The following is a 25,386-nucleotide window of genomic DNA, read 5'->3' on the forward strand; positions in this document are numbered from 1 at the left end:
GAAAAAAGCAGTCAGCAGCAGAAAGCGGTGGCCATAGGCACAAATGACCGAACCCTTTCCTACAAGCTAGTTGACAACTCACACTTCTATCACCAAATAACCGACTTGCCAACACAGTGGAAACATGAAGCAAGAAATGCAGTCCTGGGAGGCAGCAAGAGATGTGCAGCCCAGGCTGCAGCAAAGGCTGGGGTGTGCTTCAGGAGAAGCTATCTCACTTCATTTTGCAAAGAGAATGTTGAGAGAGGGAGTATTTCTCTGCATTAATAGTCCCAGGAAAAGAGAGGGAAGAGCTGATGGTGTGGAGGGCCAGTGCTGATACAGAACAAATGATCAAAAAGAGACATCAGAAATTTTTGATAGATCATTACTAAGCTTCTGACAATGTAATTCTGGAATAGCTGCCCCATTGCAGGCATGCATGCAAAAATATTAAATCACTTTGAGAACGGAACTTGGTAAGTTTACAAAAAGGATTATATCACACAGTGCCTGTGATGATAGGAGATTGGTAGCACAGAATTTTGTGCCAGTCCTATGCACAAAGGTAACTATTCTGTAGCCCTGTCAATATAAATATGGAGCATGTGATTATACATACACAAAAAGCAGGCACATGATTTATTAATCACAAGACCTCAGCTTGTCAAATAATAATTACAAGGCAATAACACACCTTGTTTTAATAAATGGTTCCCTAGGATTTTCTCCCACAGTGAACCAGTAAAAAAGGACAATTATTCTGAGGTAAAGGCGGTATTTCATGTTTCTGGTTGTTAGTTCTTAAATGAACTCACTGTGTCTGGATCTCTTAAATCAAGCACTCCCATTTTTCTGCACATTTCACAAGTTCAGCCCTTTCCAGTAAAGCTTCTTTTCAGATGCGTGGTTGCCTTTTGTTAAGGCAAGAATGAACAGATGACAACTGCAGCACAGAGGAGACATGCCTGGAACAGTTTTACAGAGCAAACCCAATTCTAACACTTCTGCCAGGAGGGTGTACTCAGAAATGTCAAGAGGGAAGGCTTTTTGTGCAATGTGAGGGGCAAGTCCTGGAAAGCCACAACAAAGACAGGCAAGCTGTGGTTTGGGAAAGTGTTATCCAAAGCCATCACAGTGGGTGACACTTCAGTCTCCATGTTCAGGCAACCATATGGTGACCCCCTTCCACCCCTCCAAGGGGTTCCCAGTCTTGCCAGGCACTGAACACACAGGTCTGCCTCACAGCCCTGTTCCCAGCTCACGGATGGAGCTGCAGGAGGATGTTCAAAAGCAACTCTAATTACTGAGCATTAAAAAACAGCAAACGCATGATTTACTATCCTTTCAACCCGGGGCTGACGCTGCCTCCTGAAGAATGGGATTGCTGTGCTTGCAGTTCATTTTTATGAAGGTACCTTTGCAGAAGATGCAAAAATAAAAGTAGGCTGAAGGAAGAGAAAGCAGAAGGCCAAGAGACAGGCAACTGAACAGAGCAGATTGATTTAACAGATACGATACAGTTTTTGCCGTGTGCATTATGTGTGGCAATTTATATTCCAAGTGGCACAGTAACAGACTTAACTGTAATCAAACAGCACTTCTGAGGTGTCAGGAGCACAGATGCTGCCTATCGAAAATATTTAAAACAGAAAGTAAAACTTTGAGAAACCCACAGCGAGAGGAGAGCAATGAGAATGATCTGTGATGTTTCTAACCCAACACCATTTCTCTGCTCTTCTCTGCTCTCTTCGGTGCTGGAGGTCAGGGACCTGTGTGAGTCACAGCAGCTGCAGCTCAGATAAACCTTGATGAAAAGCAAAGGCCAGCAGCAAACTGTCCAGGGCAGCCCGGAGACACCCTGCTTCTATTGTGCACTAGAGATTGGATAGGGGGGAAGGGCTGCTCCACGTGTTTTGGGGAACTTCAGCCAATGGATTCCTCCCCTGGGTGTTACAAGAGGGCTTGGCCAGCATGTGAGAAAGGGAGGGGAGAGTTTGAAAACAACCCAGCAGCCTGTAAGGAAGGAAGGCAGCTAGAAAGTGACCTGCTCGCCTGCGTGCAAGCATTCTGCTCCAGGTGACTGGCGGCGTTAAGGGTGGGAGCTGCTGGCAGGTCCCCCTTGGCACAGATTGGAGTGGAGGAGGTCCTGGGCGCAGGTAACCCCGGGATGCAGGTGCTGGGGAGAGGATGTTGAGGTGCACAGCTCTCATGGGTTGTGTCGAGCTGCAAATTGATCAGAAATGGTCAAAAGAGGATGTTTTCTTTTTCTATGGGAGGAGGAATTCTGCTCTTTTGTTTTTATGGGGATTTTGGTGGTATGTTTGCTATTAATATGGCTGGGGGAGGGAGGCTGGGAGAGAGGAAGCAGGGCTCTACAGCTCAGAGATCAGCATGTGATCAACTGTCTTTATAATATTGCAGGCGGTTTTGAGGTTAGAAAGGGAAAAAGAGGTGATATCTTTGAGCAGACTGCTTGATAACAATGGAAAAATACAAATAATCTGTCATGCACATCAGACCCTTTTCAGGTCACAGTGTTTTACAAATCAGATAGTATGCACAGTCAAATCTAGACTAGATTTTCAGTGATTGATAACCCAGCTGCTAATAGAGAAATTCAGCAGAAGAAAGGAAAACCACACCATTTTCTTGTCTGGAGGTATGCTGGATAGTTCAGGGGTTTCTTTTGATCACTGACCCAGCTTTTGGGCCTTTTGGAAGTGATCCAGTCCTAAATTTTACCAGAAAATCCTCTAGCACTTTTCCACGGCACTTTAAAATGTATAATTGGCATGATACACTGATTTGGTATTTTGTGGCATCTTCTCTGGTGCAGGTTCTGGTTAGTTTTGTTTCAGTTTCTCTGACATCTATTTCCTCTTCACTGAAAAACATTTGTAAAGCCCTTTTTCTGCCTTGCAAGGGAAGCTGGATCGCATGATCTGTTTGCTTGGTATATGCAATGGAGGTGCATAGAGCAAATGAGATACTACCTTTTGATTGATGGGGAAACAACATCTTTTGAGGCTGCCTCTAGGTTGCATGTGAAAGAAGTCCTGTGTGAGCATGCTGAAGTGTCCTGACTTGAAAATGTCTGCAACTTAGTGTCTTCATGAACAAGAAAGGTTTTCTTTCCGTGGTTTGCCTGATGGGGAAAGGATTTATCATTAAAAATACAGCAATTGTGCTGCACATTCTTTTAACAGATCACAGTTGGTTTAATTCTTAATCCAAGTTTTGACGACTCATGCAGAACTGGGCCAGTAAATTAAATCAGAGGCTCATATACAAGGAAAATTTGACTCTTATTTCAGTCAAAAGTACACTGATTTGGAGTAAATTATACTGGAAAAATATGTAAAAATACTATAAAATTCAAGCCATCATCTATTAACTGAGGAGGATTCTCTTGTTGGCAGCTGAAATATCCTGCAGTGCAAAAGTATTAAAGCAGAAGGGATCTGTATTTGCTTCCCTCATACCACTGGACTGCTATTGCTTGGGTTCTTCAGAGTGAAAAATTACAGAGAGAAAACAAAGGGTTAGCTGAGTTTTTAGGAGAAACTGTGAATGGAGGCAAAATACATGACAACGCAGGGAGACTCTTGTCTCTAATTAGGTGTCTGGCCTCAGGCAGTTCATATAGAATAAACAGGGTCAATGTAAACTAAACTAAGGCAGAAAGTTTGGAAGGTTGTAGATGGGTATGGCTGGTTTAGCTGAATCTTCACTGGGTTTGAGTTCCAGCAGTGTGGAAGGTGGCCATAGCACATTTGGATTGCCCAGACAGTGGGTATCCTGTTTGCCAGCTGTGGGCCAGTTGCAGTGTTTCCCAGTCCCCCTGCCCAAACCCTGTCCTGTGGCACCCTATGAAGAGAATATAAGGGGGTCTTGTGTGAAGGGAGAGTGAAAGGTCCGAGATCCCCATGCTGGCAACACAAAGAATAGGTAGCACATTATTCCTATGATGGTTTTGGTGCAGAAAATAGATTTCTTATTAAGGGAGGAGGACACGATGTTGAAGAGGAGGCAAGCAGAGCCATCAGGGTTTCCTCAGGTCTGTCACTGCAAACACCCAGCCATCACCCCACAGCTCTCCCACATCCTGGCGTTCATTGTGTCAGATCTGACCTAAAACCGGTCAAAGGCGTTGCTAATTGACACTACTGATCCTCCTGAAGGTTAAGAAGTTAGGATATGATGACCAGGCACACTTTTGTGGGCGGACGGGGGTAATGTTGTACAGGACAATGTTATTTGCGGGTCCGGTGCGTGCGGGACAGCCCCAGAGGGCAATCCCTCACACACCTATACTGCGTAAAGCAGCTTCATTTCAACCAGCAGGTACCAAGGGGCCACAGGGCCGGAGGAGGAAGGAGCCAAGCCTCGCCGCTTGTCTCATCCTCCCTCCCGCACCAAGGGACTGCATCCGTCCGGTGACCGAGACGCAACCGCCCGTCTCCTCACAGGCCGCTGCCCTCACCTCCCCTCCCAGCACGAATGGCTCTTTCCTGCTTCCCCCCCTCCCCCCGACACGCCCTCGATGGTTTCGCCCTCTCTCCCCTCACTCCTTTTCCTCAGGGCTGCCCGCCCTCCGTCCCCCTCCCACCTCCATCCCCGCCTGCTGATTGGCTGCGGCGGCAGGCGGGAACCAGCCAATCGGCGGCTGCGCTGGCGGCCGTGTCGCTGGGGGGAGAAAGAAAACAACAACAAGCAGGCAAGGGTGTGCGCGCGGCCGGCGGAGGGGGGCGGGGCCGCGCCGCGGGAGCGAGCACCGCCGGTAACGGTCTCCGCCGGCGGCCTCAGAGGGGGCACGGCCTGGCCCTGCTTCCTCCTCCTCCTCCTCCCTGCGGGGTGGCCAGGCCGCGGGTGCCGCCGTTGAGGGGGCTGCTCCTCTTGACTGACCCCCGGCCCTGCGCTGGCTCTTCGGCCGTGGCAGGCGCGCATCGAGCCCCCACGTCGGTGTCGGTGTTGCTGAGGGCGCGTTCCGTGAGGTGCGGGTGCTCTGAGGCAGCACCCGGGCGTGGTGAGCGCGTGTCGGGCCTGTGCTGCCCTGCGGGTGTTTGGCGCTAGGGCCCTGTGCTCCCTTCGGCCTTGGCTCTCAGTCACGCCCGCTCTGAAGGGCCGGAGTTGCTCCGCCATTGATTTCCAGCGGTACGGGTTTTGTAGGGGTAGCTCAGTCTTACCTGGTTATACTTGCGTATGGCCTCAGAACAGCTGGTGTTTGCAGGTCTCGAAAGCGTTGGTGGTGGGAGGGGGGTTGCTTAATGTTAAGGAGATGAGAAAAAATGGTGTAAGCCGTGTGAAAGTACCTCAGGGGTGTTTTGTATAGGTGTACGGTCTTGATAAGTTTTGGAAGCTTTCCTCTGCAGGGTGTTTTGTTCTTAAATATTAATTTGCTGCTATTTACCTGCTGTGGTAGAATTGCTTAGTATGTGCAGTGGTGGTGAGCACAGAGAGCTAAGTATATTTTATTAGTGGCTTTCAGAGATTCAGGAAATAACGCTAGTCTGCTGAACTGTCTTAAAAGTGCTGCTTGCATTAGTGCTTAATCTTAAGATCTCTTGCAGCATTCTTATGTTGTAGGTACTTCTGTCCATTTTGTTCCTGTGTTATTTGCTTTGACATGAAATTTTGGGGCTGTTTATTGTGCTGTTTTTAATGCATGTTTTCAAACTGTGTTCTGTAGTTGATTGGTGGTTCAGGGTTGTAATTGCCTGTTATAGCTATGAAAAATATGAAATGATGGTGGTTTTGCTATAGTAATAAATAGCAGTATCCTGAAGCCTCAGCAGACCTGTTGGCTTGAGTTAATGAGAGGGTGCGTTGCTGAATTGAGAGCATCTCTCCTGGTCAGTATGACAAAATGAATTGTAAAGCCCAGTTATTCCATCATCCTTGTCACAGACGAAATAAGGTGCTGAGTATCAAAAAGACAGCATCTGAAAGTTGTGGTGTTACTACTACATTGCCATAGGTTGAGAATTTCAGTTAGGCTCTTATATGGAAGAAGTATTTCTGCATTTGAAATTTAGATCTTGATTACAAATGATGAAAATCGTGATTGTTATTTAATACAGGTTTTTGTCCTTTGTCTTCTTTTTCAAAGAGGTGGACAACTGATGGAACATTCCACTACGAAGAATAAAACTGTCCTTACAAGGTAGTTTGTTCAGATTAGACTGAGATCTATACAGGAAAACAAAATCTCTCAACCAACGGTGACTGGGACCACTTGAGAACTCCTGAATGATCGATTGAGGTAACTCAGGAAAATCTTTATTAAAAAGAAGTGGCGTGGTGCAAGGGAGGACTTGTTATTACACAAAGCTGTTAACTGTTTGGGTTGCTATTATGAAATGCAAGATCATGACAGCTTGGTACTGTGCCCTGAACAAGAGGTTTTTTTATTGCCAACGGTCTATGATGAATCATTTGCAGTTAATGGGTCTGTGGTAGGCAAGTGGCCATACCAGAGGAAAACAAGGGAAGAGAAGAAAAGGGGAAGGGAGCACTGTTACTTGGTGTCACAAGTGGTAAACTGTCTTCAGGACAGCAAAGGGAAAAAAGGGGGGAAAAAGGGAGCAAAAAAAGAGCCACTGAATTCTTACAGGGTAGACACAAATGCCAGTAATATTAACAGGACTACAAAGTGATCTGTGAAAATCTTGCAGGTAAAACAGTGTATGGGGAATTCTGGGGCTGCTTAATTTTTTGTATACATAAAGGAAAGATGGATGAAGCCATCTCTTCATAGTGACATGGGGTGGTTTGCAGATTAGTAGCTGCTAGGAGGAAGGAGAGTGTGACAGAAGTGTTGAACTTTATCCCTTGCAGATTGAATGGTGGTTGTGAGGAGTGTTTGAAGGGTGTTGCAGAAGTAAGATGTGAAAGTTTGGCAGCTGTATGTACACATACAATAAAGTTTAAAGACTCTGTCCTTGAGAATGGAATGAAAAACGGCTTGTGTTCTAAGGGCTGGTCTGGACTTGATAAATTTGTACCATTTTATCAGTATAGTTCATGTGAAGAACATTTCTGTTGTGGATGCAATTATAACATTGATATTGTATGCTCATATAGATTATCACTTTGCAGAATAGGACAGTCTAAGTTGATAGAGGTGGCTTTTATCAGCTAAACGAAGCTGCATACAGAGGGCTTTTCTCCTGGTGCCTCCTGTATAAGCAACAGAACTGACAGCTGCTAGGGCATCCAGGCTTAGATAGGTGTGTTTGAGGGTGGTGCTGTCTCATGTTGCACCATTTGCCTTACCAGGAAATTTTTAGTGGTTGCTAATAGTTAATTATAAGTTACAATCCAAAGCCAGGTTGTTTTTCTTTATTTTGTCAGTGAAGCCTTTGCAGCTTTTTACTAGTTTAAAATTCAGCCTAGTGCTTTTCTTCCCCTAAGCTTCTCTGTTTCCCTTTAGGCCTTGGAAGGAAAGCATTCAAGACTTTACATTTCACAGTCAGTTCTGTTAAGCAGCTATGGAACTAGAAAAGGACCACATTACTACTACCCCTACAGGTAAGTAATATTTTCAGAATTTTTTTACTTAAAATTGCTGACCTGAAGTGTTCTTTGTAGAAAGAATTTATTACTTCTTAATTTTTTAACGGTGCTGATTAAAAAGTCTTTACCAGAAGTTTGCAGAATTCAGTTACATACCAGGGTATCCTGCTTGATTACATTGATTTCAAAAACTTATAAAGTTAAAATTTCTTAATAAATAATAGTGACTCTGGACTCCTTATCATCTGACTTTGTGTAGTTCTGGTGTGAAGAAAAAAACTCAAAAGTAAAACATGTAGGTTCATTTGAAAGGTACAAATTCTGCTTTTATGTAGCTGTTAAGTTTAAAGTTAGAGAAAACAAATGATGAGAGGCTTGAACTAGAAGTAGGAAAATGTACTGAGTATGTGCTAGATTGTGCAGAAATTGACTAGTTTGTGCATATTGCAGATGCCTTTTATGATGCTTAGTGAAGTTAACAGAGTTTCATGCAGTTTTCTGTGTCTTCCAAGGGTTGTGATGATCTGCACTGACCTTCTTATACCTAGGAGGTTTTGTGGCTTTTAAAGTTTTTTTTGGGAAAAAAAAATAAAAATCATATATACAGTAAAATGGTATGTAATGCAGTTGAAGAGGCCACATGCTCTATCTGACCTCTTATTTTAAACCTTAATGAGCTTAATGTAAAAGGTGTATTGCTTTTCAGCATTTTAGAGTTATATTTGGATTATAGCTGGGGAAACTCTTAGATATCTAAACTGACCTAATCTGGTCAAATGAAATCAGTGTGTAGGTAAGTACTTGCTGGATAGTTAGTTAGGTGACACCAGAAAAGCATGGGTTTTAAGTGTGCCTGCTAGGCTTGGTAGCAGGGTAATAAGAGAAATTTGGATAACTTTTAATACGTAGTAAGCAAAGTCTTTATAAGACTCTGTTACTGCTTATATATGTGTATATGAAGGAGAAAGAAGATCTGCATCATTTTTTATGTACTTTTTATACTACCATATCTACTTAACCCATTCTTTTTCAGCCCAATGAGGTTACTAATAGTGGAGGGCTAGTTGTTTTTATTACTCTGAAGAAAGAGATTGCAGCTCGAAGCAATAGTGTTATATAAAAGACTAGTTTAGTAATGCAGTGAGAAATACTAAGTCTTAGGGGCTGGATATTTCCTGTGTAGGATTTCCTTTAGTCTTTGAACCTGAGTCAGGATTGTGTAAGGAGGTTGGACTGTAGGCTCCCCTTGTAAGGGTCACCACATTCAGGACTGACTTGTGTTAATGGCTGGCCATTTTGTTTAGGAACACTGAGAAGTGTAGTTCCTGGAGGGTCAGATGGCAGGTCTAAACTGGAAAAATTCATGGGAGAGTGGACATGAAGAAGAGTTTAAATTCATTTTTCTGATAGTGCTGATGGTGTCTCCCCAGGGAATGAGAGGAAGGAAACGTGTTTGGCTTTGCCTTTTTTTTTTTTTCACCCTCTCTGCTAGCTTTATGGAAATCTCTCATTGTTTTATTAAAATGTTAGACAAACTGAGAAAGCCCGTTGTGGGGAATCTTTTCCTGGACATGGTGCATGCTTTTCTTTTTTAGCTTGCTGCAAGCATAAAAGGAATGCTTTTGTGGGAGTAATGAGTGGAAAAATGAAGCTTAAACTGGAATGGCTGCATTATTGTTCAGCTATAGCATTCACATCTGTGAACACTAATATCTAAATGTTGCTTCTTTGATCAGGAAGGAGGCAGTTGCATCAAACTCTCTTCATTTTGTACTGTACTTCCCTCTTTGATATAGGTACATATTTTGAGGTTGGAAATGTTTTATTAGTGCACTTTGCTTTCAAAACATTCTTCATGAACCTGTTTTGGATGAAAAAGCAGTTCTGAGAAGTATTGCCAACTGAACATTGCTAATGAGAATGTATTGGCATGGTGAAGTAATACATTTAGCTAATTTAAAATATAAATTCAAAATGCTCTTCATATTCTGGGTTTATGGCAGTCAGCTTTTCTGTAAAGCAGGCTTGGCACAGCTGGAAAAGCAGCTTTTTCTGTATGCCTCATCACAGCACTTGCTAGGGTCGGGGCTGTAGTTTGTATTTTGAGACTACTGAATCCTCAAGAAAAGAAGGGCTGTGTAACAGAGCTGAGGCTGTGCCCTTTGTGTGTTTTACAAATTTCAAGAACAACCAGGGTACTAACTGGGATGTAAATAGGTCTCCAGGGGCATTCTTCTATCTTGATGGGTTTAGAAGGGTAAGACAAACTTACAAAGACTTTTGCATACAATGCAGTCAATAAGACATTCTGCTGAATCAAATGGCTCAGGTGGGGGACATCCTACCTTTGTGAGACGAAAGACTTTAGATCCAAATTTTAAATGTGCATTAACTTCCTGAAAGAGTGAAGTGGTTGCACTTCCCAGTGCTCTGAGACACTTGCAGTTCCTCAAGTTGTGAGAGAGTATTTTGTTGGGTGTTGAACAGAGCTACTCCGTATGAAACAAACCTATTATATGATTGCACTAGAAAAAACCATGGCAATTTTAGAAACCATCTTGATAGAAGCTACAGTGAGGGTTAATCCATAGACAAGAGAGATCACACTCTTTCATAGAGTCATAGAATAGTTAGGATTGGAAAGGAGCTTAAGATCATTCAGTTCCAACTCCCCTGCAATGGGCAGGGACACCTCACACTAAACCATGTAACCCAAGGCCCCATCCAGCCTGGCCTTGAACACCACCAGGGATGGAGCATTCACAACTTCCTTGGGCAACCCATTCCAGTACCTCACCACCCTAACAGTACAGAACTTCTTCCTTTTATCCAGTCTAAACTTCTCTTGTTTCAGTTTTAACCCATTACCCCTTGTCCTATCACTACAGTCCCTAATGAATAGTCCCTCCCCAGCATCCCTGAAGGCCCCCTTCAGATACTGGAAGGCTGCTATGAGGTCTCCACGCAGCCTTCTCTTCTCCAGGCTGAACAGCCCCAACTTTCTCAGCCTGTCTTCATACAGGAGGTGCTCCAGCCCCCATCATCCTCGTGTTCTCCTCTGGACTTGTTCCAACAGTTCCATGTCCTTTTTATGTTGAGGGCACCAGAACTGCACACAGTACTCCAAGTGAGGTCTCAGGGGAGCAGAGTAGAGTTTCAAAAGACTTGATTCTCTGAGTCTTTGTTACTGAACTCCCTAGCCTTTGGATTAAACAGCTTTTTTCTTTTATAACTTTAAACACAAAAAAAATAAAAGTAGTGATGGTTTTGTAGTCTTGTAAGTCTTAATTACTGCATTACCAGCTATTGAACTGTATTTGAAATTCCCTCAATGGGGAGAATGTTGGTTGATGATTTAGAAGATGAATTTTACGGTGTTGACTAGTGTGTTAACATTACTGACTTCTTACAGAACTTACTGTATTGGCAGTTTTGTTTGTGTCTATATCTAGCTGAGTGGGTGGAGTGAGAATTAGGCACTTGGAGCTTCTGCACCGGAGACTTCTGATAGTTTTTGTTTAACAAGGGTGGGGTTTTCTGTGGTTTACCTGTTTATAAATGGTTTCTCCATTTGCTTTCCAACTCTTGACATATGTTCTGTTTAGATTGTGGATGGTTTGTGCGGGGGAATAAGGAACTCCTTATGACTGTGATGTGTAGACATACTTCAAAGCTAACATTATTTGCCTTAACGCTGTTGGAAATAAGAGCTCTGTTTAATATTGTAATCTCTTTTAAATGTAGTGTGTTTTGGTATTCTAACATAAAACTGTTTGTATCAGATTCTTTTTGCTCTGTCTCCTTTTTAAGAACTTGAGAATCTAAGTGATGCTCCATTTTCCGGTGATGAAGAAAATGGTGGGTCTGAGGAGCGAAAGACTGAAATCAATGGAAATTGGATTCCTGCAACTTCAATTACTGAGGCCAAAATAAATGCTAAAGCAAAGAGACGCTTGAGGAAAAATTCTTCCAGAGATTCTGGGAGAGGAGACTCTGTTAGTGACAATGGAGAGACACTGAAGGTTGGAGCTGCACCAACGAGCCCAAAGGGAAAACTCCTGGACAGGAGATCCCGGTCTGGAAAGGGAAGAGGTCTACCAAAGAAAGGTTGGTGTAGCTTAGCAAAGAGAGTAGCATGATAAAGATTCTGTCCAAAACATAGTGTGTTTTTTCTATGGGGAATAATTTTCATAACCCACAGTCTTCGTGCAGGTGTTTGGTCCTTCATGTTAGGTAGGTGGTGATAGAAGCCAATAGTAGGTGGCATTTTTATCAGAAAATTCGGCATGTGTATCATCCATTAGCTTCTCCACAAATTTAATACGCAAACTTGAACTGTTGGTGGTTCACAGGGCTATCAATGCAGCCGTAAAGCATGGTTATATTTGAAGGTACAAGCTCAGGCTTTAGCAATTCTTGTGCAGTTTTACACTGCTTCTACTGGAAAGTGGTTGCTGAAGTGGGAACGTGTGATAAAAGGACACTTCTCAGTGTATATACATCACTCTTAAAGAATGCTGGGTTGAACTCAGAAGTATTCTTTGTAAGTTGGTGGTCCTTGTTTACTGTTGCATATTTTGCCAGGTGGAGCAGGTGGTAAAGGAGTTTGGGGAACACCAGGTCAAGTGTATGATGTGGAAGAAGTAGATATTAAGGATCCTAATTATGATGATGACCAGGTAGGCAAATAATTTCTTTTCAGTGTTGTTTTTTATTGCTCTCATGCTTATATTAACGGCATTTTGACCTTGTAAGTTACTCTCATGTCACCCTGGCTGTACTAAATGCTCGTTTTATGTTCAGGAGTGGATTATGTCTAGTTAAAGACAGCTGGTGTAGAAGTGTCATGGTGTAATACTCACAAATCTTACTCCCCAAACCCTCTTTCTGTGCCTGATTAGCCAGTAGCCTTTTCCTAGGTGTTGTTTTCACTTTGGCTCTCAAAGAGGCACATGTTGCCTGAAGGGGGCCTACAGGGATGCTGGTGAGGGACTATTCCTTAGGGACTGTAGTGATAGGACAAGGGGTAATGGGTTGAGACTTAAACAGCAGAGGTTTAGACTGGATATAAGGAAGAAATTCTTTACTGTTAGGGTGGTGAGGTACTGGAATGGGTTGCCCAGGGAGGTAGTGAATGCTCCATCCCTTGGCAGTGTTCAAGACCAGGTTGGATGAAGCCTGGGGTGATATGGTTTAGTGTGAGGTGTCCCTGCCCATGGCAGGGGCGTTGGAACTAGATGATCTTAACATCCTTTCCAACCCTAACTATTCTATGATTCTATGTTGCAGTACTGTACTCTATTGCAAACAGGCACCACATTAAAAATGCAACACAGAGTGAGTCAAGTCAGGGGTGTAGTAGGGAGAAGTATCCTTTAGAGATTTTTTTTCTCTCTCCTGTATTCCAAACTCTCCCAATGTTTTGTATCTACTTGGTATAAACACTTCAAACTGGTGCAAAGTTGATAGCATGGCCATTTTGTTTACAGGTATTTATTTAGGGTATGTTTTGGAAGATTGTACCTTACATTGATATTACTGGGGAGGGGCAAAAGGAGGGAAGTAAAGCTCATTGAGTAAAGGGTGCTTTATAACGTGAAATCACAGAGGAAACACTGATTACCAACACAGGTTACTGAACTATCTAAGACCAATACAGCTGTCAGACCGTGAGTAAATTCTCTGTAATGCAAGCAGAGTGATGGTGGTTTCCTTTGAACAGAGGCTGTTTGCCGTAGCCATAGCTGCTGAGAAGATGGTATGTGGGAATGTCAAAACCTTCCAGTACTATTTCTTCCCCTACAGTTCAGTGCTGTACATTAACAGAGATAGCTATGAGAAATGAAGCTGGTGAGTCCATGAAAGAAAGTTTAATGAAGAATCAATATTCCATTGAACTGCTGTATGCTCAGCTTTTTTAAGGTTGTGTAAACAGAGACTGATGTTATAGAAGCATAGGCTTTTGGACTTAAGCTACACTGCTTGATCACAGAAGGCTTCTTTCCAATAAGCACTAGTTGGAAAGCTGCATCGTTCAGATTTCTGTGATCTGTAGTATTGCTCTAAGTGTTACTTCTGTAGTCTGTGAGGAGTAGAGAACTGAATTATAGCAGGGAAATCTGCTCATGCTGGAACTCTGCAGGACCAGGTCATACAGGAGGCAGTTGCTGTGTGATTCTTTTTTCCCCTTAGGGAATGTCTTTGCTCACAAATATTCTGAAAATGCCTTTTCTCTGAGTTGTACATGCTATCACCTGTGTGGTCACACAGTTACTAGGGAAGAGGGAACACAGGCAGGATTGCTGTCAGGGACTGGAGTGCCTCTTGCAGGGAAAGGTGCTGACAGCTCCTTGTGCTGGGCTGGGACAGGAGTTTCTGTCACTCTGCCTTTTGTACGTAAGCACTTGATCTGTGTGTTCATGTGGTGTCAGCAGGATCCTAGGAACAGAGTCTGGAGTGTTTACCATTGTTTAACAGCAAACTCAGCCTTTCAGTTGAATTCAACTACCAGTATATTCACAATATAAGAAGCATGACATTTAGCCATCATCTTCCAGACTTTAATGGTAGAGACATAATCTGATGTTTTCTGGCAGAATACTGACTACCAAGACTAATAAAGCATTAAGAATTTAGAAGATACATTTTGAAGAGACAGTACTGCTTACAAGAGGGCTATGTGTTTTTGTTGTCTTTTAAAATAGGAGAACTGTGTCTATGAAACTGTAGTTTTACCTCTGGATGAAAGAGCATTTGAAAAAACGTTGACACCAATCATACAGGAGTATTTTGAACATGGAGATACTAATGAAGTTTCGGTATGTGCAATGCCTTTTTGTTTCTTTAGCTGTTAACTGCTTTACTCTGTTAGCTGTAAAAGAGCATATGGAGATGTTGGCAAGAAATGTGCAGTAAGAATACTTCAGTAGTTATATTAATTACATGAGCAGAAGCATATATGTAAATACATAATATACATAGATATGTAGGTGCTTGTATTTATAAGTTTATATAATATATTAATCATCTTTGTTTTTCAAATCTTATTTAGGAGATGCTGAAGGATTTAAATCTTGGTGAAATGAAATACAGTGTGCCAGTGCTGGCTGTCTCCCTGGCATTAGAGGGGAAGGCTAGTCACAGGGAAATGACATCCAAGCTTATCACCGACCTTTGCGGGACAGTAGTAAGCAAAACTGATGTGGAAAAGTCGTTTGATAGATTACTTAAAGAACTACCTGAATTGGTGTTGGATTCTCCCAGGGCACCACAGGTACATTTGTAAAGTTTTATGCTTGTAGTCAAAAGGTTTTTCTTCCAAAACATTGTTAAAATGAATCAAGAGAACTGAAACAGACTCTAGTTTGAATAATACCTATGGATTTTCTTACTGTTTATAATCCCTTGCTAATTTCTCAGACTGAGCTTTTACTTTGAGATGGTTTACTTAAATAAAATCTGAAACCCAGGCATGTTATAATTGTCTACTTGGAACTACTTTGAAATTCAGCATTAATTAAAACTGCTTCTGTTGTGTTGCAGTTGATGGGCCAGTTTATTGCTAGAGCTGTTGGAGATGGGATTCTAAGCAGTACCTACATAGATGGCTACAAAGGCACTGTGGATTGCGTCCAAGCTCGGTAACTTTCTTGCTTTCTATATAGCTACGGTTTTCTGTTCCAAATACCAGACATGCTGATCAGGAATTTAGGACTTCAGGATAAATGAAGTCACTTGCTGTAACTTATTATTTTTAAACTTAAAAAAAGAAACCCACAAAGTCTGCAACAACAACACCACCAAAATCTAGAGTGACTTGGGTCAGAGAAGAAATACTGAAAGTACCTCAAAAATGTATGAACACATTTGGGTTCAGTTTGTCAGGCTTGTTGTCCAGCTCCTGTTTGAGGGTGGAAAAAGAAGAGCTGAAACAAGAAGTGATTATAAAAGGTTTTGTATTTAGAAGAAGCTTTAATGTGATTAATGACTAAATATAGCATCAGGACAGCTGCTGTAAATATGTTGTGAAAATACACAAGGGATTAACTGTTTTGCCTTATAAAGGTTTGAAGCACATGCAGTGCTTTCCCAGACATTCTCTGTAATGCTTTATTTATTTTTCAAGAAGTATAATTGTTTTCCATGTAATTGTTTTCCATGTAATTGTTTTCCATGCCAGGGTGAGAAGCTGAGGGAGCAGTCTCTGGCAAAAAAGGAACATTTTAATAACTGGTTATGGTTCATTATTTGCTTCCCATAAATGTATGTTTCAAGCTTGATATAAAGTTGTAGAACTCTTTTAGCTTCTGGAAGTGCCATTTGCAGTGGTTATGATTGGGTACTTCTGTAAGGAAGGGAAAAGCCTAGCTGCCTAACTTGAGGGTGGAAATTGCCAGTTCTACAAGTGTCTCCTGCACTTTGAAGGACCATAGCCTGAATACTGCCTGCCTTTGGATGCTTTGCTGCCTTTGCTATTTCTTGGCCAGTCTTTTCTGCTCATTAAATCTTGGTGAATAGTGTTACTGTTATTGGCCAGCCCCCAGTATGACGACTGGGATAACTGTTCCTTCATTAGCTGGGTAGCGCTTAACTGGATCTGAAACTTCTTTTTTTTTCACCTTTTTCATACTTTTTGCAATGAACTGGCAGGCTTCCCTAGTTCATGCCATCTCTTTGCAACTACATATTTGCCTTCTGAAGTACTGTTTTGGCTTGAATTGTCAAGGTAATTCTTTAGACCCAAAGAGAAAGCAGTATTTCAGTAGACAAGCATCTCAAACCTCTTTTTGAGATACACATACCAAGCTGCATTCTTGGAGGAGCCTGGATACAATCCACCTCTGAATAAGAAAATAGTAAGTTCTTTTGAGGATGCTTCAGGTTCTGTATTAGTGATTCAGATCTGTTGTTATCTCAAGATTGTTTCCTAACAGCAGCATGGTATAACCAAAAAGGTGACGGAATGGGAGGAGCTGGCTTGCTGGCTGCTTGATCCAGATGTTCCTGTGGATTTTGCTAACCCTGACTCCTTACCAGGGATCTGGTCACTTTGCCCAAATTGGAATGGTGGTGGGGGAAGTTAGAGATGCCTTTTAATGAAACTCTGCAATAACGTTTTCAAACTAACTTTGCTTTCTAGAGCTGCACTGGACCGAGCTACTGTGTTGCTGAGCATGACCAAGGGTGGAAAGCGTATTGACAGCGTGTGGGGGTCAGGAGGTGGGCAGCAGTCTGTGAAACACCTGGTTAAAGAGGTAGCTGCTTCTACAAAACTCTTCTTTCTGGAATTTACTGTCTGTCTAAGCCTCTCTTGTTTGGGATGAAAACATTAAGCATATCCTGTAACAAAGTGATGTCTTGAGTGTTGGTTTTGGGGTTTCTTTTTTGGAAGAATTGTAATTTATATAAGGAAGTTCTTAAAACCTGATGCAGGCCATTAAGTTGATTTTGTAATGTTCATCAGTGGTGGGAACATGCTAGTGCAATTGCAAGTACACATTTATTTTTGCTTTAAGCAAAACTTCTAAGCACTTAGCTTTTTAAGAGCTTTTAATATAAAATGGTGAAATAATTACAAGAGCCAGGATGAAACTGGCTAAACTTGATAGACTATTATTATTATTATTTGGCATCATGGATTAAAAACAGAGTAATAAATGAGAAAGAGAGATGAAGAAACAGGAATGTTTAGAGATACATGCTACAAAATAGGCAGGTTTAAAGGAAAAGGTTGTTACAGTTTCGTGTAACGGATGATAGGAGGAGTTCAGGGGAAAAGATAAAGTTAATTGCTCCCATATTAACCTTTTATGGTGATATGCATCTTATAAAGCAATATTTCTGGTGCTTGTATGTCTGTATTAACACTATGGATAGGTATTTTGCTTACACTGTGTTTCAGGTTGCTGATAATGTCTCAGTTTAATTAACATCGGAATTTAATCACACTTACAAAAACACTAGCAGCCAGTTTCAGGCACTGACCTGCTGCTGGGCTGGTTGTAGAGTATCAGAACAGTTGACAGCTTTTACATTTTACATCTAATGAGTGTTGGTTGTTTTGTTTTAAAATCCAATAGATTGATATGTTGCTGAAAGAGTATCTGCTTTCTGGAGATGTATTGGAAGCTGAACGTTGCCTTCAGGAACTGGAAGTACCCCATTTTCACCATGAACTTGTATACGAAGTAAGGAGAAATCAGAGTCTCTTTAACTCTGTAATATGAACAGGTTTGGTTTTGTTTGGATTTGGGGACACAAATATTCTAACTGGAATCTGAAGCTCAGGTTGCTTGTTCTGATGTTATTTGAATAACTAAATAGTTTAATGTAAAGTTAATGGTTTGTGTATGTGTTTGTTGTGCACATTGTGCAACAGTTAAGCTGCTGCTGACTCTGGGAACATCCAAAATTATTTGTTGGGTAAATAGTTGAATTCAGATTATTATAGACTCTAAAAAAAAAAAAAAAAAAACGAGCTCAGTTTATTTTCTGCTGAGGAGCAGCAGCAAAACCCCCCCTCTGTTTTGGTGTCTGTTTCCTTTTCGTTTCGGGTAACTGGGTATTCACCTGCTAGTGTTAAGTTGCAGAGCTGCCTTTTTGGGGTGGGATTGTTCCATCTAGTACATTTGTAAATGCTCCAAGATATTTCAGAACCAGACTGTCAGAGAAAGATCTTTGCTATATCTGGAAGATGTTCCCATTTGTACTCTTTTATCTGCCAAATTAGGAGATGGTTGTTTACCAGGAAAGCTGAACACCCACAACCTACAATTTTATTTTCTTTTTTTCAGTACATTGACTTGTTTTAGAAAATTCCTTTGCAATAGAAACCCAGAATCTTTTTAGTTGATGGGGGTTGTGCAGATTTGTAAATTTAAAAGTGCTTTAAAATCACAGATACAAAAAGAATCATAGATACAAAATTAATTTCATAGAATTAATTGCCATCTGTACTGCAGCAGCCATATGGGTATAGTCATGGATCTCTCAGTGCAGAGCCAGAAAGGCAGTGCTTTTCTTTCTCTCTAGTTCTTTTTGCTTTTTTTTGCCTTTTATCTTTATCCAAATCACTTTTCATCAGTTTTTCTTTTCAAATAATAATACACTGAAATAGTGAGTATATGGAACAACTGGACTTGTCTCCCAGAAAACATATACCATACTCCTTTTTGCACCTTGTATCCTGTACACAGCATGTACTTGAACCACTCCTTTCTTTTTAGTTAACACTTGCATTGCTTGTTTTAGGCCATTGTAATGGTTTTGGAGTCAACTGGGGAAAAGACCTTTAAAATGATACTGGATTTGCTGAAATCTCTCTGGAAATCTTCTGTCATTACTGTGGACCAAATGAAAAGAGTAAGTGTAGCATTTAGGGAATTTTGGGTAAGGTCTTCCAAAATTTTGTATAGCTTTTACCTTCTTTAAAGTACTGTTTGTGGTTGACTGCCACTTTTAAATTCTCCATGGTTGTTCTGTATCCCACAAATAAGCTGTCATTGATACATGTACAATACTTTCCCTGTACTGGAAAAATTAGAAATGAATTCCAAGCAGCAGTTCTCTGTAGAACTGCAAGGTACAGAATATTGGAATCTTCAGTCAAAGATACTTCAAGTGCTTTTACGCAATTAAATGGTTATAACAAGTAATTTTACATGCCATAGTATTTTGTAGTAAAATGCTTAATCATAAATAAATTTTCCCTTTTATCCAGTAGTTCTTCATAATTACAGTAGTTCAGTTCAGAGGACACACTTAATTACAACATCAGTTAGAACAGTGTGTACGTGTATATATATATATATATATATATATATGTATATATATATACACACTTGGAATCATGCTTCTAGGTATGAATACAGGACAGCTGTCCTGTCCCAGAGCAAACCAGGTACTATGCAGACTTGTGTCAGAATTTACCCAGCCACACTGCTGGGGGAAGTGATAAAATCAGCTCTGGTTGTCAGCATAAACTGTGGTGGTGGAGATTTGTGGCCACATTGTCTTTATTTACATAGAAGAAAAGTGAAGTCTTCTTCCTTGTGTTACTACTCATGCAACAGTGGCCAGGCTAACATATCCATTCTGTACTGTCTGGATTTCTGACTTGTAAAGACAATAAAAGTTCAACTGGTGCTTTTATGTACATAGGTGGCTGTGCAGTACCATGGTATTCCACTGACTTGCAACTGCTCTGATTTATGCTTCTTGAAACTGTCCATGAACCTATACTGAAAAATAAATCCTGAGAGTGCCAAAGGGTATTTGTGTAATCAAATCCTGGAATTACCAGGTGATTATTTGAATTCTTACATTGCAGGGCTATGAACGAGTTTACTGTGAAATCCCAGATATCAACCTGGATGTGCCACACTCCTATTCTGTGCTTGAGCGGTTTGTAGAAGAATGCTTTCAGGCTGGAATAATCCCCAAACCACTGAGAGACCTCTGTCCTTCAAGGTACTTGTTTTAGTGTAGATGGCTGAAGGTACTGCTTTTTTTTCCCCACTGTAGGTAACAGAAAGCAGGATCTTATGATCAAAGCATTACAGATACTGGAAACTATGGAAGACGAGACCCAGAGGGCTGGACTGGTGAAAAGTTTATTAAGATGTTATGGTTATCCTGTTATGGGATAAACAGTTGAGGAAAATAAGCCTCCAATGAGTCTGTTGCAGGCCTGTGTGCTCTCCAGAGGATGAAGGCCTGCTTCTCCTCTGTTCTGCTGATCTCCTTGGTAGGGATTAGTGCAGTACTGAGATGGAAGCTTCAGGTGTCACAATGATCCATGTTGGTGACAGTGAAAAACTGTGAGCTATAGTGGGGAAAGGAAATAATTTAAAATGGCTTAAAAATTGGTTTAAACTTGCCAAACGGCATGAATAGAGTTTTAAGACAAGACCACTAATAATGTTTATGTCAAAGGTATAGAACACTTGATTTGGAAAAAGCTGTACACACCTGATGCCTTCCTATCTCTCCTGTGGTTTGCACAGTGCTTCTGGTTTGTTGTTTTCTTATCTGTAGTATAAATAACACTGTTTGAAGTGTAACTGATCAGTATTCTGTTCCCTCCTTACTGGTCACATAGCCCTTCTGAGTTTCATTTCATGTGGGAATACATGCAAATTTTAAAATATGTTAAATCTATTACTCAAAATTTTATGCATCAGGAATACTATTTATTAGATCTTTTACTATTTGGATGTTTTGTTGGGCTTGTTAAACTATCCTGACAGTTTGAGGTAACTTTGGATTTTGAAATGTTGGTGTCTTTACCCAAACCAGCCTCCATTTGTGGCCTTCAGGCTGAAAACTGAGTTTATGAATATTTTGGTACCGAATGTTTTGCAGGTTTGGGCTGTGGGAGGGTTGAAATTCAGCACTGCAACAAAAGCTTCATTGTATTTCAGTTACCAGCAATGCACTTGGGGGGGGGGGGCATTTCTTGCTTATGTACTTCAGTTTTGGGTAGAAACTCACCATTCCCAGACTTTCAAACTTAGCATCTTTTGCAAGTGTCACATTCAAAGGTGAGCAAAGTAGAAAGCACTTCACAACAGAAATTTTTGACAAGCTTCTTGCAAATAAACCTGACTGCAAGATTGAGATGGATTTTAAGCAATTTATCGATGATTAGGAATGTTAGCTAATACTGCTGGATGAGCACGTATTCCATTTGATGGCCTTCATCAGGGACTGTAGTTGATAGGACAAGGGGAACTGCCTTCAAACTGAAACGGGGAAGTTCAGGTTAGATAAAAGGAAGAAGTTCTTTACTGTGAGGGTGGTGAGGTACTGGAATGGGTTGCCCAAGGACATTTTGAATGCTCCATCCCTGGCAGTGTTCAAGGCCAGGTTGGACAGAGCCTTGGGTGACATGGTTTAGTGTGAGGTGTCCCAGCCCATAGCCGGTGGGTTGGAACTAGATGATCTTAAGGTCCTTTCCAACCCAAACCATTCTGTGATTCTATGACCAAGAGAAGGTTCTTAGATAATTGTGATAAGAACAAAGCAGTGATGCTACTGTAAACTGAAATCATATTTTCTCCTTTCTTGCAGGGGCAGAAAGCGTTTTGTGAGCGAAGGAGACGGAGGTCGTCTTAAGCTGGAGAGCTACTGAATGTGACAACCAGTTCCTGAAGCCTTAAATGTTGAAAGGGAAATAGGTATCTCTATATATATGCAAACACGCATGCTTTTCTGGTGTGTGTGTATGTATATATGTACACACATATATAATGTACCAAATTTAAGAGTTGCTTAGCACAGTTCATATTTTTTTAAAAGCACATGTTTTGGGTACAATCTTCTTTCTTCTTTTCCTCAATAGTTTTATAAATTTCAGAAAGAAAAGAATTTCTTTCTTTGGGCATCTAGTAGAACAACTGGCCACTGCTGTGGTGGTGCCTTCCAGTAAGCTATCGTTTCAAGTGCCATATGTGTATGACCTGATCATTCCACATCCGCATCCATGTCTGACTGCAGCTCTTTCTTTCAAGGACAGTGTTGTCATCATAAAATCACCGTTTATACAAAGTTTCATAGAAAGGTCAAGCAAGTTAAGCTGCTGTGATCCCATTTCCATTGCTGCTGAAGAAATACTGTGCTTTGGGAGAAAAAAAGTAAAAAAAAAAAAAAGCTGTTTCTTTGTTTTAAAGAACCCAAGAAAATGGAGTTGGGTCAAAAGAGTAATGCATCTGTTCCAGGGGAGAGCACTGGTTGGTTTTAGCCCCTGTGTACCAAACTTGTCTTTTTTTTTTCTATGTAACTGGAAAAGTGAAAAGTTCTGGTAAAACATATTAAAAATATTTTTTGTGATGCTGTTTTTCCTGCCTCCTTTGATTTTCAAAACAGAATAAGTATCTGTAAATTCTGAAGCGTGTGCAAGGGAGCTGTGCGTCTAACTGTGCCCTTTTGCATTACAATCTGCAGCAGAGCCCCAACTAATTCAACTCATGGTAAGTATTTACCAAGTATATGCTGTTGAGAACAAGTGTCTGGGGTAGGAGCAGCCAGGCTGGTGCCGCGGAGATGCTCTGGTGTGTGTGTATTGCCAACGTGCCTCTGCCCAGCCCCTGCTCAAGAACAAGACGGAGCCAAGGAAGACTTCACATCGACAGCGCAGAACCCCCCCTGCTCCCTTACATGTTTCACGTTGGTGCCGCCACGCCGGGTGCTCGGCAACACCGGGAACTGCCGTGGCGGGGTCGGGGCGACCAGTGCCGCTGCTCCCGAGCCAGCCCGGTAAGCCGTCACCGGAGCCATGGGGTGGTGTAACGGGGCTCCCTCCCCAGCTTATCCACCCGAGCCTAGCGCTGCGCCTGCCGGGGTTATGATGCCCGTAGGAGCTGGCGAGCCCAGAGATGCGTTTAAAACGTCGCTTAGAAAGCGGTAAGTGGAGCTTCCCCAGGAGGAACGCCACGGCACAGGTCTCCGCCTGCAGCGCCAGCAGCACCCCTCACACTGGGCCAGCCTTTAATCCGCGACCTCCGTTACAAGCGGGTACCTCCGACTCACGGACACCTCAGGGCCACCGTCCCCCTCCCCGGGGCCTGGGCTACGCCTGGGGCTGAGGCTGCGGTGCCTCCTCAGCCTGCCGCGCCGCCGCCTCCTGCGCTGCCCGCTGCAGCGCCTCCAGCTTCTCCAGCGACACAGACTTGAGCGGCAGCACCTTGGGCTTGCACAGCACCATGGATGCCGTGTCCTCCACCGACAGCTGCCCTGCGAGGGGAGAGAACGGCCGGGGGTGAGCGCTGGGGCCGGGCAGGCTGCGGGGACCCTCCCGCACGCCGCACGTACCTTGCTTGGGAAGCACCTCCAGGAAAGCAGCCTTCCCCTCCGGCATGGCGGCGCCCTCTGCGCATGCGTGCTGCTGCGGAGGGGAGAACTACAGCTCCCGGCCTGCACTGCGCGGCGACCCTGCGGTCATACCCCCTACAGTGCCCCAGTGCATGCTGGGAGCTGTAGTCTTGGGGCGGGTCCTGGCTGCCACCTCCGCAGCACCGCCTCAGGGACGGGCAGGCAGCGGGCCGCGGAGCCGGGCCGGGTACAGGTTCTCGCCGCTCCGGGTCTCCTCGGTGGAGCGGCGTGCTCCAACCTGCTCTGGCCTCCCCCTCCCGCCGGGCCTGCGCCCCAGAGCAGACACCGTCCAACGACCGGCTGGGCCAGGGCGTGCGGGTGCTGATTTGCGTTGCAAGGCAGCGCCTGGGGCTGTGAGGCGTGAATCATCCTGCTGTTCACCATGCAAACAGTAGTAAAAGCCGGTGTCTTTCAGACACTGCGGATTTAAAGGTCGCCGAACCTGCCCGGCCAGTGCACCTGAGATCCCCTCCACCGCCACCGGGCTCGCCTCTGGGGGTCATTTGCTGGTGGTAGCAGCTTCCCTCAGAATAACCCGCCCGGGGTCGGTGGAGGAAGGTTCACTGTGTCCACACCACCCGGTTGTGCTGTAGTTTTAGATGTTGCTGATGCCCTGCACGCATTGTCTGCCTTGTGCCCTTCGCTTCAGAACTGGCAGTAAAAGGCCATAATCCTGCTAAGGCAGCCGCAGCAGGATATGGCAATTCCTTACTTATTCCAAGGTTCAGAGCTTCCTTATTGCTGTGCTGTGACTGGTTGTGGATGGATAAAATGACAGAGACCGTGTCTGTTGCTGATCAGTGATGGTGGCTTTGCTCTCTCAGGCACTACCACACTGTGGACCCACCAGCTATGGGATCCAAGCTTGTGGTAAAACCCCAAGCTTCCAGTAAGCGGCACCTCTTTGATAGTTATTTAAAGCATCCTCCTGCATTGTTCCAGAACTATTTCCTTTTTCCTCTGAGGGAAACCTAGGGTAGGAAACTGACAGTCCCTCAGGTAGCCCCCTTCCACCTCACTCCTTGTCTCGCCTGCCTGTTGGGTTGGAGGCCAGCAGAGAACCTGCGGAGGGTGGAAGCACATCTCCTGTGTCCTGTGTGTTGTGTGGTCAGCAAAGACAACACTTCTGGTTCAGGCCACTTTGTTGTGATTCACGTCAGGAGAAACGTTAGGGTTCAGGTCAGGAGGTTGGCATTGACGAGGCTGTAAAATGGACGTGTTTGCTGGGAGCAGCCCTCTCTACCCTTTGAAGTGCATAGGAGCGTTCCCACTGATTTCAGTGAGAGAAGCTCTTTTGTCTGGCATGCTAGTCTGTCTGCCAATTAGTATTTCATACTGATTGGAAGGGAAAAGGCTACGGACTAGTTTGTGAACACTGTGGATGTTTGCTTGTAAACAGTGTGTGCAGATTGAAAATCAGTTATTTGGCAGTTGTTTCTTTGTTTGATCCAGCATCTTATATATGGCTGTGCCTAAAAATGAACATAAAAGCCAGTGATAACTGAAAATCTTACACCATGCCACTAACAGTTATTCCTGTGGTAACAAGTATGGCCTGCAGAGCAAAGCATTGAAATCAAATTGTAGGCAAGGGTTTTTGACAGCATCCTGATGACCACCTGGAGTCCAGCATCATGTGAGGATTGGTGTCTGTAGCAGCCAGAGCCCATCTCAGTCACGCAAGGAATCACTTTCCAAGCAGTTTTCCTGCCAATGGAGTTTGTTTGCTTGGTGATGAAAAGCAATGGTCAACTCGGTTTGTTACTTGAGCATTTTAGTGACCGAGAAGTGGAATCTGGCATTGTGTGCTGAATCCATTTTCTTAGCTAGGCAAATGCCAACTTGGCAGCCTGTCTGGAAAGCTGATAGCACTGGGACAGGCGTGATTGTGGAGATTGCTTTTGATAGTCTCTAGTAAGTCTGCTTTTAAGACACCTCTTTCCATTAGGAAAAGAAAGTACAGTTACCACCTTCAGGACTGGAAGGACTGGATGAGAGAGGAGAGAAGCAATGGCATTG

General features: G+C 43.0%; 2 protein-coding genes across 5 annotated transcripts; one reads left to right on the top strand and one right to left on the bottom strand.

The window, feature by feature from the left end:
- The first annotated feature begins 1,972 nt into the window (after nt 1-1,972).
- PDCD4 (programmed cell death 4) lies at nt 1,973-22,146 on the top strand. 3 transcript variants are annotated; one of them, XM_034061377.1, is made up of 13 exons: nt 1,973-2,058; nt 6,092-6,244; nt 7,415-7,512; nt 11,308-11,604; nt 12,082-12,176; nt 14,202-14,315; nt 14,549-14,770; nt 15,040-15,137; nt 16,637-16,751; nt 17,577-17,684; nt 18,748-18,858; nt 19,826-19,965; nt 21,568-21,991. In XM_034061377.1, the coding sequence occupies exons 3-13, from the start codon at nt 7,473-7,475 to the stop codon at nt 21,626-21,628; spliced, it is 1,401 nt and encodes a 466-aa protein (XP_033917268.1). In that variant the 5' UTR covers nt 1,973-2,058; nt 6,092-6,244; nt 7,415-7,472; the 3' UTR covers nt 21,629-21,991. The 3 variants fall into 3 exon arrangements, with proteins under 3 accessions (XP_033917268.1, XP_033917266.1, XP_033917267.1); XM_034061375.1 differs by having other exon boundaries at nt 1,974-2,138; nt 21,568-22,146; XM_034061376.1 differs by lacking the exon at nt 1,973-2,058 and adding an exon at nt 4,814-4,976.
- Nucleotides 20,093-23,390, bottom strand: BBIP1 (BBSome interacting protein 1). 2 transcript variants are annotated; one of them, XM_034061379.1, is made up of 3 exons: nt 23,308-23,390; nt 23,015-23,229; nt 20,093-20,320 (listed from the first exon to the last, which is right to left on the bottom strand). In XM_034061379.1, exons 1-2 carry the CDS (start codon nt 23,351-23,353, stop codon nt 23,066-23,068), a joined length of 210 nt encoding a protein of 69 aa, XP_033917270.1. In that variant the 5' UTR covers nt 23,354-23,390; the 3' UTR covers nt 20,093-20,320; nt 23,015-23,065. The 2 variants fall into 2 exon arrangements, with proteins under 2 accessions (XP_033917270.1, XP_033917269.1); XM_034061378.1 differs by having other exon boundaries at nt 20,093-20,313; nt 23,308-23,388.
- Nucleotides 23,391-25,386: the final 1,996 nt, after the last annotated feature.

This window comes from Melopsittacus undulatus, chromosome 4, assembly GCF_012275295.1.
Source record: "Melopsittacus undulatus isolate bMelUnd1 chromosome 4, bMelUnd1.mat.Z, whole genome shotgun sequence".
In the NCBI taxonomy this organism is placed as follows: Eukaryota; Metazoa; Chordata; class Aves; order Psittaciformes; family Psittaculidae; genus Melopsittacus; species Melopsittacus undulatus.

What these genes read in the sequence shown, in the direction of transcription:
- PDCD4 (XM_034061377.1), top strand. Translation starts at nt 7,473, where the DNA reads ATGGAACTAGAAAAGGACCACATTACTACTACCCCTACAG. An exon ending in CTAATTATGATGATGACCAG is followed by an intron (nt 12,177 to 14,201) that starts GTAGGCAAATAA and finishes CTTTTAAAATAG; the next exon opens with GAGAACTGTGTCTATGAAAC. An exon ending in GTGGATTGCGTCCAAGCTCG is followed by an intron (nt 15,138 to 16,636) that starts GTAACTTTCTTG and finishes TTTGCTTTCTAG; the next exon opens with AGCTGCACTGGACCGAGCTA.
- BBIP1 (XM_034061379.1), bottom strand. Translation starts at nt 23,353, where the DNA reads ATGCCGGAGGGGAAGGCTGCTTTCCTGGAGGTGCTTCCCAAGCAAG. An exon ending in GGAGGTGCTTCCCAAGCAAG is followed by an intron (nt 23,230 to 23,307) that starts GTACGTGCGGCG and finishes CTCCCCTCGCAG; the next exon opens with GGCAGCTGTCGGTGGAGGAC.